Source organism: Plasmodium malariae (genome assembly GCF_900090045.1).
Source record: "Plasmodium malariae genome assembly, chromosome: 9".
NCBI lineage: Eukaryota > Apicomplexa > Aconoidasida > Haemosporida > Plasmodiidae > Plasmodium > Plasmodium malariae.
This window is the reverse complement of record NC_041783.1, coordinates 895667-910787: the sequence shown is the minus strand read 5'-3', so window position 1 is coordinate 910787 and position 15121 is coordinate 895667. Positions and strand designations below refer to the sequence as shown.

At 28.6% G+C, this 15121-nt stretch overlaps 2 protein-coding genes across 2 annotated transcripts; both read right to left on the bottom strand.

Annotated features, from left to right (window-relative positions):
- Positions 1 to 1333: 1333 nt before the first annotated feature.
- Positions 1334 to 5480, bottom strand: PmUG01_09029200 (conserved Plasmodium protein, unknown function; the record flags this gene model as incomplete). The annotated part of the gene is made up of 6 exons (XM_029004981.1): positions 1334 to 1537; positions 2312 to 2365; positions 2693 to 2793; positions 2940 to 3000; positions 3171 to 3307; positions 3536 to 5480. 6 exons carry the CDS (start codon positions 5478 to 5480, stop codon positions 1334 to 1336), a joined length of 2502 nt encoding a protein of 833 aa, XP_028861616.1.
- A 2534-nt stretch (positions 5481 to 8014) lies between these two features.
- On the bottom strand, positions 8015 to 13688 carry PmUG01_09029100 (conserved Plasmodium protein, unknown function; the record flags this gene model as incomplete). Its single annotated transcript, XM_029004980.1, is given in 2 exon segments — positions 8015 to 11095; positions 11109 to 13688. The coding sequence occupies 2 exon segments, from the start codon at positions 13686 to 13688 to the stop codon at positions 8015 to 8017; spliced, it is 5661 nt and encodes a 1886-aa protein (XP_028861615.1).
- Positions 13689 to 15121: the final 1433 nt, after the last annotated feature.

Below are 15121 nucleotides of genomic sequence, written 5' to 3'. Positions count from 1 at the left end.
TTTTCCTTTTTATATTTACTCGTAAATTATAAATAATATATATATATATATATATATATATATATATATATATATATATATATATATATATATATATATAATACGTATATGTAATGTATATAAGCAAAGAGCAAGTACATGTACGTTCTTTTTTTGTTGTTTTTATATTTGTACAATAATATGCTTAAAAATGTATTTTTTAATATAATGTATTTATGCGCACTAAACGTCATATAAATGTCACATTAATGTCATATATACGTCATATAAATGTCACATTAATGTCACATTAATGTCATATAAATGTCAAATAAATATCATATTAATGTCACATTAATGTCATATAAATGTCAAATAAATATCATATTAATGTCATATAAATGTCATATTAATGTCACATTAATGTCATATAAATGTCACATTAATGTCATATAAATGTCATATAAATGCCACAAGATAATTATTTAGCGTTTTAAATTTATTATTAAAAGTTAAAATCATAAAACTTTTTTTAGTGGAAGCAAAGATATTTCTATATAAGGTAAAATTTCATTTATTTAATATACGATGATGCTAAAAACTATAATCTTCCTAAAGTAAAAATTTGAAGTTAAAATTATTTAAGTTTTTGTATTTATATTCATATGTGCTCACGTATATATACCGTACCTCAAATGCATACGTGTATATGCATATAACTACGTGTAAATATATACGCTATCTTGTACGTATATGGACTCATAATATTGTATTACATATATCCATAGGTATATGTACTATATATGTCATAGCCTGAGTGGTATTATTTTGCTTACCCTTTCTAATTTTTTTTTTTTTTATTATATATGTAATAATTCATTCATATGTGCATTCCATTTTTAATTCGCTTTTTACAAGGTGCAGCGGAATTTTATTTTACGGGAGTACGTATACTTCATACAACATAATGTACAATAAAATAATGAACGGTATAATACTTATAATTATTTTTACATTTACATTTATGTACATGTATATGTATGTTTATATATATGTATATACGTTTGTACCTACTGATTATATGGTTCATGGCAGTGGTATTATTTGCTGCATTAAAAAAAATCTTCTATACTATAAATTATGATATGCTCAGTTTATTTTATTATTGTACATTCAAAATGTTTAAACAGAATATTTATAATAAAATATTTATAATAAACTCATAAAAAAAAGGAAGCAAAATTAAAGGCAGAAAAAAAAGGGGGATACAATAAAGTGCAAAAATTAAAGAAAAGGCTTGAAAAAAAAAAAATAAAATAAAATAAAATAAATAATATAAAATTTCTTTAAAAGCTTAAATAAATTTCTTTTTAATTTTTTTAAAGATAAAATTCTTAGGAACATTTTTCTCTATATCTGATGCATTTTCCATCTTATTTTTTTCATTTATTGCTTTTTCATCTTCTTCTACTTCTTCAACTTCTTCTTCTTCTTCTTCTTCTACTCCTTCCATTTCTTCATCCTCTTCTGCTGTTACCCATTTGTGCCAATAAATTAGCTGAACAGGGAGAGAAAAAAATAATTCGAATTATATAAAAAAAAGAAAAATAAGGATAAAATGAAGTACAACTACCGTAAAAATAGCGTAAAAATAGCATAAAAATAGCGTAAAAATAGTGTAAAAATAGCATAAAAATAGCGTAAAAATAGCGTAAAAATAGCGTAAAAATAGCGTAAAAATAGCGTAAAAATAGCGTAAAAATAGCGTAAAAATAAGGATAAAAAAAAGAAAAGCATAATATGCAAACGTAAAGGTGTCCACATACACAGTATGCGCACTATACACATATGACTTTTATTTGTTCATTTTTAAAAATTAAAATTCGTAGGAGAAACATAGATATACACAGGTTATATTTTATTTTATTTTTTGGTTGTTGGCACACGCCTTTTTTTTTATCATTTAATTTTATTTTTTTTGTTGATAAAAATCTTTTTGCATGCCAGTTAATTTAATTGTTATTTTTATTATTATTACTATTATTAATATTATTACTATTACTATTATTAATATTATTACTATTACTATTACTATTAGTATTACTATTACAATAATTTTTTTTTTTTTTTTTTTTTTATCTTCTTTTAAAATAGTTTTACTCTTTTCGAAAGTAAAACAAAGCTTTTAAATGAAGAATAATGGACTGTGATATATGGGTATTACTCCAATTTTTCATTTATTTATTTATATGTACGCATATATGTAGTATATATTGTTGTGTATATGTACATACGTACATATGCACATACGCATGTATGTGTATCAAAGTACCTGAAGCATAGCTTTGCTTTTTAGTTCTGAATCAAAGTCATCCTCTTGGAACCACTAAACAAACAAAAAAAAAAAAAAAAAAAAGAAAAAAAAAAAAAAGATGCTCACAGTTAATTATACATGTTATAGTGATACCTTGTGATAAATATAATGGTACACGTCAGTATGTTCAAACATTCAAGCAAAATAAATTTCATTTCAATGATTTTATTATTTTTTTTTGACGAACAAGTGGAACGTATATACATACACAAATACAAACATACTAATGTACACATAACACACATACACACTCATATACGCTCGTACGTTCCATGCAAATGATAAATTAGGTGGGTAATAATACACAGAAAACGTGAATGACTATGGTATATTTTTTACTTTTATGAATGAATCCTTTGGAATAACGCCTGAAAATAGCAACGAGTCAAAAGCAGCTTCAATTAAGGAGGTTTCTTCTGATATATGCGGGTAGTTTAACTCTTTAAAGAAAGGGAAAAAAAAATAAAATAAATAAAAGGATATAAAATAAAAAGAAATAAAATAAAATGAAACTATGAACAAGGGAATTATTTGTTAAGGGGTACAATTTGTACATTTACTTTCGCATTTATATTTTCATTCTTACTGTCGCATAAATTTATTGTGTCATTTAGTATGTACTGATCATGATTTTCTATTTTGCTATTCTGAGGGGTTACAGAGAAAAAAAAAAAAAAAGAGTGTAGTACGACGGGAAAATTTTAACAAAACTACAGATAATAAATCATAAACTTAAAAAATAATTGCACTATACATAATACCATGTAAATTGTTATGTATGTATGCATATAAGTATGTATGTTCATCCAAGTAATACTTGTTTTAGGTAAAGAAGTAAATTTTTCATATTTTGTGCTTTCTTCAAATAAACATCATCCTCTGCTTTTTGCGGAATGCTTAAAATGAAAACAGACAAGGCCACATAGAACGGTACATGACTCTCCAAGTAGTTACCTAAAATGAGAAGAAAAGTTAGCATGTTACAAAACGTGCATCGCGGTTGTTTCGAAGAGCAAATGCATACGTGCATGATATTTGTACATAAATACATATGTATATACATACGTACGTATATACGTACAAACATACTTAGGTGCATATATTTACACACACGCATATGTATACGTGTATGTATGTATGTATATATATGCCCCGTTGCATGTAGGAAGGGGATGGACTTACACTCATCCATCTTCAGTGGGGTACAAACACTTGCGCACTCCTCCTGGGTAAATGCATAACTTTCATAAATTTTATTTTTGATTTGATTATAAAAGAGTTTAATACTATTTAAATCGTGTTTATATATATTGTTATATCTAGTATTCTCTTCATTTTGTTTTGTAATTTTTTCTAATTGTTTTTTGTAAATTTCTTCTCTTCTTTTTTTAGCTATTTCTTCAATATCTGCTTTTTCAACGATTTTTGCATTTTCGGTTTTTTCAGCTAATTCTAAAATAATATTTTTTACATTTTTTGCATTTGTTGTATTACTTTGTTCCTCAATTTTATTTCTTTTCAATGTAGCTGTATATTTTTTGTTCTCGTTTATCTCTTCATTTTTAATACTTCCTCCTTTTTTTTTTCCTTCATTTTTGTTTTCTTTTGTGTTTTCATCTTTACTTTGTTCTTGCATGTTTTTCATATGTAACAATTTTGCGGACGGTATAAAAGTTGATAACCCTTGACTTTTTATAAGTTGTCTTTTCAATTCTCTTTGTGCTTTCTCTTCCTCTAGCTTTTTCAAAGTCTTTTCTTCTTGCTCCTTCAGTGCTTGCCTGTACATAATAACTCTTTTAGGTACGAATTTCTTTTTTTCCATTTCGCCTTCTTTGACCTTTTCTTCCATTCCAGCCGCTTTGGTTTTTTCTTCCACACTAGCTACTTCCATTTTTTTCATCTCGTTATCCTCTTTCATGTCTACTGTTACTTTCACTTCTTCTTCTTGTCTTCCCTCTTTTGAATCATTTACATCCTTTGCATCTTTTCCATTTTGTTTTACTTGATCCTTTATTTTTTCATTCATTTCTGCAATTATTCTTTCTACCTTATTTTCACCCTCCTTTTCGACCTCCTTTTCTGCCCCTTTTTCGGCTTCTTTTTCGGCTTCTTTCCCCCTTATATCTTCTTTCACTTCGTCCTTTTCTCTTTTTTCATCTGTATTATTAGATATTGAACCATCTTTTGTTTTCTTCTCTGATTCTTTTTCTTTTCTTAGTTGTTCTAACTTCAATACATAATACGGTTTTTCATTCGTTTCAGTATTTTCTTTCGTTTCTTTGTTATCACTTGTTTTGCTTCTAACATTTGAAAAGTCAACACTGTCGTTTCTTTTGTTCCGTACACTGGAAAAGTCAATATCGTCGCTTTTTTTATTTCTAACATTTGAAAAATCAACATCATCGCTTTTTTTATTTCTAACATTTGAAAAATCAACATCATCGCTTTTTTTATTTCTAACATTTGAAAAATCAACACTGTCGTTCCTTTTGTTCCGTACACTGGAAAGGTCAACATCTTCGTTCTTTTTACTCCTCATATTTCCGTGGTCGACATCTTCGCTTCTTTTGCTTCTTATATTTGCGAAATCGACGTCGTCTTTTGATTTATTTCTTAAATTAGTGAAATCTACATCGTTACTTGCTTTGCTTCTTAAGATAGCGAAATCTACATCGTTACTTGCTTTTCTTCTTAAGTTAGCGAAATCTACATCGTTACTTGCTTTTCTTCTTAAGTTAGCGAAATCTACATCGTTACTTGCTTTGCTTCTTACATTGGCAAAGTCTATATCTTCACCATTGAGTATATTCGCTTTTGTTTTATTTTTCCCTCCAAGGACAACAGTATCATTTTTTTTGTTGTTATTTTTATCAAATGTTGAATGGTAAATTTTATTATCTTCCTTCTTATTGTTAATCTCATCTGTTTTATTATTTGTTTGTTTTTTTAGGTCTACTGTTCTCCATTCAATATTCTGTACAAGTTCATTTTTTTCAAAAATTTTTTTTTTTTTTATGTCTGCTGCATTTTCTTCAGGAGTTGAGGAACTAATTATTAAATCATCTTTTTGATATATTTTTTGTAAATCGATTATGTTTAAATGTATTTGTTTCTTTTTTTTTGCCATATTACATATACATACATATATATATATATAAATATATATATTTTATTTTTTTTTTGATTTATTTATCAGCGTTTATATGATTATACGTTTTTTACAATCGGTTTAATGTGCTGCGTTCTTTCCTCTTATACATTCATAAATATATACGTACATAAATGTATACGTACATAAATTGATAAGTACATACATACACATATATACATACATATATATACTTACGTACATATATATTTTACTGCATAACATATATAAACTTGCTATATATACAATAAAGAACAAATTCGCTTTATTCCTTTTTAACGCTAGAACGTTGCTTCGTTTTTTTTTTTTTTTTTCTAATGGGAAAAATGCTTAAATCTGAGTTAACTCTTTTTTTTTTTTTTTTTTTTTTTTATCTATTCTAATTTTAACTGTATATTAAAAAATTGGTAGTACGTAAAACGGGTAATTTTATATTAAAAGAAAAGAAAAGAAATAATACAAATAACACTAACACAAATAACACCTATTTTCTTTTTAAACTGGCATACGTACATCTCTCGGGTATATACATAAAATATGTAAATATGAGTACGAACATATACATACATATATAATGCAAATATATAATTTTTTTTTTTTTTTTTTTTTTTCCCTTTTTGTAAGGTATAAGAGCGTAAAACAGTTGAAAATGCGCCAATTGATATATGCATATATAAATATATATATACGCATACATATATTTACTTACGTGTTCTTACATATATCTGTATACATACACGTATGCATAATATTATGTGAAGGGGAAAATATATTTCAAAATATTGTTCCTGTTCAACGTTCTGCTATCTGCTATCTTTTTTTTTTTTTTTTTTTTTTTTCCCGTTATGCTCAGACGTTTGTATATCATATATACGTAAGCGCGTATACGTATATTTATATACGTATATACACGTATATGCATATACCTACATACACAGAGTTATACACATGCTTACAAACCTACGTTAGTTGTATGTACATACATAATATTACCCGCATGCACGTATTAAATATAAAATTGTACATTCAAAGTACGATGGGGGAGTTAGTGCATTAAAAAATCTATTTTTCCAAATGAAAGAAAACGAAGCAGTACAAAACAAAAGAGAAATAGCATAAAACAAAAAAAAGTATAAAATACGAAACAACAAAACGATATAGTATGATAATAAACAAAACGATATAGTATAGTAATAAACAAAACGATATAGTATGGTAATAAACAAAACGATATAGTATGGTAATAAACAAAACGATATAGTATGGTAATAAACAAAACGATATAGTATGGTAATAAACAAAACGATATAGTATGATAATAAACAAAACGATATCGTATGATAATAAACAAAATGAAATATTTTTCTAATAGTTCATGGTGTTGTTATTACAAACTGTTCAATATATAAATAAGGAAAAGAAGGTAAAATGCAAATGTAAACTTCAACGATTTTTCCTTTTTTTTCAGAATTATGAAAAGGTATAAGTTTATTTTGTTATTATGTATTAGACATATAACTAATACGCATGTGCATACATGCTATAACTTACATGAGGAAAGAATATAAGTGAAGCCATAATTTTTTAAATAAATAAAACTCAGATAATACGAAAAATACGAAATAATATAATCGAGCTAGTTTTACGTCCTTGTAACTTATCATTGTAACTTCATATATAAATGTGTATACATAAAAATGCATTTGAAAAAGGTAATACAGTATATTGGATTTTCGTATATATAGTAGTTGTATTAGCGGTAAAGTAAAATCATATCAAGATCGTTGTGTGTGAAACGGTCAAAGGGGCAAAAAGGATTAGTAGAAGAAGATGACTGTTTAAACAATAAAATAAAAAAAAGGATAATACGGTATATTTGGATATGATATGGTAAGATTTGGTAAGATATAGTATAATGATATTAAAAAAAATAATAAGCATAATGAAATAAATAAAAAAGTAAGGCCAATAAAATAAATAAAAAGGTAGGGGCAATAAAATAAATAAAAAGGTAGGGGTAATAAAATAAATAAAAAGGTAGGGGCAATAAAATAAATAAAAAGGTAGGAGTAATAAAATAAATAAAAAGGTAGGGGTAATAAAATAAATAAAAAGGTAGGGGTAATAAAATAAATAAAAAAGTAAGACCAATAAAATAAATAAAAAAGTAGGACAATAAAATAAAAAAAAAAGTAAGACCAATAAAATAAAAAAAAAAGTAGGACAATAAAATAAAAAATACAACTGCACGTTTTAAAGATGCGAAAACAAACGAATTTTGAAATTGCAAAAACTCAAAATGTAACAGTTGCTATACAATTTGTAACAACCACGGAAAGGAATTGAACATTTAAACGTTCAACTAAAAAATAAAAAAAAAAAAAAAAAAAAAAAAAAAAAAAAATAAATAAATAAATAAATAAATAAAAATGTAATACATGTGCAAGTAGCCTTATATACATTCTTGAACTCTTTTAAAAAGTAGGTAAGCTTCACACCATTTCATCATCACTTCAGTTAAAGTAGTCCACGTACCTGCTTCGAACGTCGGTTTTGTCGAGGGGATATTTTTTGCCTGTGTTGGAATAATTCTGCGCCACACGAGGGGGAGCAGTGTTTTTAATATTCATTTCTCTTTTCAATTTTTGCTCCTCTCTTTCTTTTTCCTCATCAGATGTTACACCTTTTTCCCTCCATCTTTTTTTTTCATAATCATAATAAAATATATTATCTTCTTCTTTTTCTTCTTCTTCTATATCATTTTTTTTTATTTTTTCCTTTATATTTGAAAAAAAACCAGTAATGAAATTTTTTCCCATATTTATTATGTCCATGTTACCTTCACTAGTAGACCGTTCATGACTTGATACATTACAAGTTCTATTCACATTGGTAGAGGTTGATTCTTGATTCGTTTCATTATTCGTTAGTGTATTATTACCATCAGTTATTACTGCATTATTTGACGTATCATAGTTGTTCGTATGTAGTGGATTCTTTGGATGCACACTTACATTAATTGATGGTTGCACTTTTAAGTTGTTATTGTACATGGCCTCCTTCATCAAGGTGCTCCTCATCGGGTTGTTCACCGTAGTATTTGGCCTATTATCCATGGCAGTGCTACTATCTCGGTTATCAAGGATGCCATACTTCTCGATTCTGAAAGGGTTCGTGTCTTTCTCCCTTCTAAAAACTTCCCCATCTCTTTCATTATAATCATTAAAATTGCTACCATTGCTATCATTGCTACCATTGCTACCATTGCTACCATTCCTACCATTCCTACCATTGCTATCATTCCTACCATTCCTACCATTGCTACCATTCCTATGATGATTATTACGAAGATTATTCTTATCACTGTAATCTCTATCAATTTTGCTGCTAGTACTGCTGAATTGCTGCATGTGCCCATATACTGTGTAACTAGCTTCATGCACCATATTACTTCCGTGCATAAGAGGGGCATATATCTCCATGGACAGCCTTTCCGTGTTATTCTTTCCGTTGTACGTGGAGGTATCCTTTTCACTCTGCACATAGTACTTTTGAAAACTTACCTGATCATCATACTTTTGTTCAACTTGTTGATTAGAATTACCATCATATAGAACGTATCCTCCTTCTTTAGAAAAACACTCCTCCTTTTCATTCATATACTGTTTATTAATTTCGATTTGATGATTAACCTCATAGCTATTCTTAAATGCATTCATATCATCATGTATCTTATTAAGGCTCAAATTGCTAATTGATGGAAGTCCACACATGTGTACATTTTGTATGGAATGAACATTATGCACCATGCATTCACTATATGGTGGTGGGTTCAACGTTCTTTGTAATTCCACTGTATCTTTAGTTATCCTTCCTTTAGGTTTCGATGATGCTTCGAATACCCCTTCCGATGTTGTTAACATATAATTTCTTTCGAATGGGGTATTATTGCTGTTTAATTCACGTACGTTATAATTACCGCTGTGCATAATGCTAAAATTTGAGTTGTATGTAGGGGCACTAACATCTTCATTATTATTATACCTTCTATTATCATGTTGTTCGTAATGTTGTTCATTCCTTACTGCCTCCCGTATATCGTTGTTAAATGGTTGGTTCAAGCTATGGTTTATATTATTATAGTTAAGTGGGTCATCGAGTAGGCCATCATAACATGTATTCACGACTGCATCATTGTCCTTGGAAAAGGTAATCTCTTGAGATGGCAGATTGGGAGTTATTACCCTGTAGCTGTAAATACTATCATTCCAGTTGTCATTACACGATGACGAAATCCCATATTTGTTTTCATCTTTCGACAAAATTGATGGGAATATATATCTAACTCTATTCAGTAGTGAATAATATAAATAAACAACATCATTGTTCTTTTTCTTACTCTTAATTACATCTATGTAGTAATGTAATATGTCTATATATTGCTTTGCCTGCGACAGGATCCCAAACTCTAGTAGGGTAAGTGCATAAACTATTTTTAAAAAAATTAAATCTTCGTAAAAAAAGCTGTCTTCATCATATCTGCATAGATATTCGTACATATCACATACTTGAAAAGAGAATATGTTGAAGTCTCTGGCATCGCGATAAGAAGTGGAGTAACGTGTGGCTGCACATGGGCAATCCGCGTATGGGACAGAAGAATATGGAGCAACTGCGCATGGCGTATCCGCATAGTACATAGCGGAGGATATACCAGAGGCATTGACATACGTAGATGTATCCGCTTTTGCTCTAGGGTAAGGGGTATCCCACTTACCGACCTTAGTATTTGTTACCTGAAATATGCAAGGGTTGCCAGACAGGATTAGGTATAAGAACTGCGATTCAGTTACACGTTTATTTTCATAAAGAAGATTTATTAAATACGTAAAAAAGTTGATTATGTCATCCTTGTATTCATAAAAATTAATTTCGTTTTCATTAAATTGAAAAAGGAAGTTATGAAATACTAAGGTATAAAATATATACCAGTAGTTTATCAAAATATTTTTTTTAAAAGTCATATTTTTTTTATTCAATAAGCAAATAAAAAAAATAAAAGCTTCTTTAAATATTTCATCATATATATTATAATTATAAATTTTGTATATATTATTCATACTATTTGTTATTTCCATTTCGCTGCTGATTAATGATTTGTTTATATGTCTTATATACTGATCTATCATCTTGTAATATTTTTTTCTATTATATTTTTTTAAAATTAAAAAGAAATATTTATACAATTCTTTCTTTATACATAATCTAGTAGCTTTTTTACTGTTATATATACACAAATAGAAATATTCTAAATAGGAATCCTCCAGGGTTATTCTTTCCTTATGTTGTAATAATGTATGCAATATGATGATAAATTCCTTTTCTACAAAATCTAGGAATTCATATTTATAATTATTTATATAAATGTTATTTATGTTTTTTTCGTACAACTGAGTGTAGAAGTCCTTACACATGTTACTCTCTTCGTTAAATTTATTTTGATTTTTCCTCAAGGGGTTGCTTCTTCCAGTAAACCTACTGCCTTTTCTATCTCTATTACTTTTTGTAGTTATTTCGAATAACTCCATTTCATTTTTTTTTTTTTTTCTTCTTCCTTTTTTTCTTCCTTTTTGCTTCTTCCTTTTTCTCTTCCTTTATTTCTTCCTTTATTTCTTCCTTTATATCTTCCTTTATTTCTTCCTTTATTTCTTTCTTTTTTCTTCTTCCTTTTCTTTCCCCCTCTCTATTTCTCTGCGTGCTACTATGTGAGCAGTCGGAATAGCTGAAATAACTAGGGCAATCGGAATAACTAGAATAGTTGGACCAACTGGAGTAATTGGAGTAAATGGAGCAACTGGAAAAACTGGTGGAGTTCCCATCCTCCCCTGATCCATTTTTATTCTCTCTGCTCTTGTTTTCATCATGATGATTGTAACTTCCATAGGAACGCTCATTTGAATGGTGCTTTTTGTTATGCTTCATATCTTGGGGGTTGTATTGGTGCTGACTATTGTAGCTATCTAAAAAATAGGAAACGATATTCTTACCTCCCTTTGAGTTATCATTCATGGGCTTCTTTTCACCTTTCACGCTTTGCAAGTTGAAGTTAAGCAGATGAGGCTTATTCATAATGTTCAGCAGATGCTTGTACAGGCAAATTTTTTGTATGCACTCGTACATGTTTTCCCCGGAAGCTCCCACTGCCGTTACGCCAACTCCTGATTCTTTTACCGCTTCTTTTTCTGCTTCCTTTGCTGCTTTCTTTGCTGCTTCCTTTGCTGCTTCCTTTGCTACTTCTTTTCCGGGTTCTCTACATCCCCTCCTTTGCTCTTCTTCTTCCTGTTCTTCCTCCTCCTTTTCTAAGTATCTTGCCTTGTTCATATTAATATGACCGTTCAAGAAAACTTTGATTCTTTCATCCGTTTTACTGCTTTTCCGGCTAAATGGGCCCGGGAAATTTTTCAAGGCATATATATATTCCTCTAAGTGTTTTTCATTCTGTCCATAAGTATAACTACGTCTATATTTCTTTTCCTTTGTTTTTTCATCGATAACACTAATTAAAAATTGGCATTTCACGAGTGATCCTGTTGTGTAATAAAACATACCATTATTTCCAAAACAGAAACACATAACATTATTCCTTGAAATTTCTCTATCACCATGCGGCACATCGATTGCACGATTTCTCCTTGTTACATCTTCTTGCCGTAAATTAGAAGATGCTTCTTCTTTACAATATGCATAACTGGGATAATGTGCATTTAAGCACTTGTTGTTATCATGATCAAGTGAAATGTTCTGTACCAGTTCATTTTTATTATTCATCTCACCATTTAGATTTATAAATGTGTTTTCTATATAATTATGTTTTACCTCCATTGTATTATTATCGTAAAGTAAAATACTGTCATTTGAGCAAAATTTATTTTTCAAAAATACACTGTTCGGATGTATACCCTCATGCTGATAAATACTCACAGACGGCTGCACCTCTTTATGATGATAATTAATTATATGCTTACCTTTACCTTTAAATCCATCTTTAAGGTTGAATTTTCTATTCTCATTGGTTGCACTCTCACAATAATTATCACTGAAAGGTGATAACAAACCTTTGTCTACTTTGTTTTCATTTTTATGTTCATTCATGGTTTCATTCTTGGCTTCATTCACGGCTTCATTCATGGTTTCATTCTTGGCTTCATTCTTGGCTTCATTCACGGCTTCATTCATGGTTTCATTCTTGGCTTCATTCATGGTTTCATTCTTGGCTTCATTCATGGCTTCATTCATGGTTTCATTCTTGGCTTCATTCATGGTTTCATATTCATTATGCGCATAGTTCGTTCTTAATGCATTACAAAGGGAGGAACTAATTCCACTGTCTTCCATATTATACACGTTTAAGCATTTCGTCTCATAAGTGTACTCTTTTGTTTGTTCCTTCTCAGTGCTTCTATCTACTGTTTCCCTAATCTTATCTTCATTTTTTGAAAAAACGAAAAACGATTCAGTATTGTTATTTCTGATCCCATCCACATGATTCATAATGTTGTCCGAAGAATCATTAAAAAGAAATGATATATCATTCTTTTTTTTTACTTTCATATTTATATATTTTTCTTTTAATGTGTTTGAGGAGTAGGATGGTCTCCCTTCGCTATGATGTCTTACTTCCCCCACTTGCTGTTTTTTCCCCACCCCCATTTGACTTTTATCTTCTATTGTTATATCCCCTTTACATTCATTAGTAGCATCCTGCTTCGTTACCGCTTCGCAATATTCCCCAGTTGCTCCTGCATACCTACAAGCATATTCCTCACTGGTTTTAATGAAGCTATTACTCTCTCTTCGAAATTCATAATCAATATTTACATTTATTGTACCCTCTTTAGTTGCATTTGATTGTACATCCTTTTCACTATTTACACACACGTCATTATTTCTAGTGTATTTGTTAGGAATAATGTAGTAATTACGTCTTTGTTCATTTTCATCGTTTAAAATGGTTGATGATGCCCTATATGTTTGCGCTTCAGTGGTCTCTTCCACATGAGCTACGTGAGCTTTTCCAGTATCCTCACCCTCCTTTGAATTCCTTTTTTTACTTTCTTTTATTTTATCGATTATATTTATACTGTTGTTTTTGAAAATATTCTCATAGCTAAATAAATGGCTGTTCATTTTTTTGGCATATTTACGTACGCTTTTCTGTATGTTTCGTTGTATGTTTCGTTGTATGTTTCGTTGTATGTTTCGTTGTATGTTTCGTTGTATGTTTTGTTGTATGTTTCGTTGTATGGTTCTTTATATGATTCTTTGTATGATTCGTTGTATGGTTCTTTATATGATTCTTTATATGATTCTTTGTATGGTTCTTTATATGATTCTTTATATGATTCTTTGTATGGTTCTTTATATGATTCTTTGTATGATTCGTTGTATGGTTCTTTATATGATTCTTTATATGATTCTTTGTAAGATTCTTCTGTATATTGTGCGGTACACCGTTCCATAAACTATTTTGTATATATATATATATATTTTATATTAAAAAGGGGGATGCGCAAATGCAACTGGCCCCTAGCATATACATATCGTGTACTTATCCTTTTACTTTGCTAACACGCGTATATATGCTTACGCAAGTTTTGCTATCCCACTCTCATAAACATTTTATACAACTTAGGCGCATGCCACAGTAGATTCATATTCATATACAAGCACATCCGTATGTATACCTATGTACATGTGTATGTATCCATGCCAACACTCGATGCAGTACTTGTTGAAGTTAATGCTGTTCATATAGTCCATGCGATTAATAAAATATTCGCTTAAAAAATAGACTTGTGCTTTTTTCTTTTTCAAGTTTTTACTGTCTTGAGCTTACAAATATTTCGTTTACCTACATTTTATAGTTATACATATATATATATATATATATATATATATATATATATATACCCGTTTAAACGGAAAAAAAAAGAAAAATTCGAAAATGGACACGTATAAGTATAAGGTGGTGGTTTCCTACATATTTTTACGTGTCTATATAACATGAACACGTACATGTGGAAACACAGTAATTCACATATATATGTATAAATATGTGTATATATAGTTTCGTATAATTTAATTTTTTTTTTTTTTACATGAAAAAACGCAAATCATTTTTTAAAAATGCTTTATAAGGAAATTAAAAAGATGAAATAATTTTTTAAAGTGTTTCATGAGAATTACTCATGAAGGCAAAGCGATGATATAATGCTAAGATTTTTTTTTTTTTTTTTTTTTTTTTTGTTTTTTTGGAACTATTTATTTTTTTCTTCCTTTTGGAATTTTATTCATCCCAAGGGTCAATTCATTTATTCTATTCTATTTTTCTTTTTTTATATCATTTTTTTTTAAATTAGAAGCAATGATTTCTGCAAAGAAACAAAATATTTTTTTTTTTTTTTTTATATATAGATAATCGTTAAAAGTACATTTTCTATTACTTTGCAGTTAAAAAAATTTTTTGCCAATGGGGAAAAACATAAAGCAGTTATGTAACTATGTATATACATGTACGAATTGTGTGCATATAATATTATGTATATATATATATATATGTA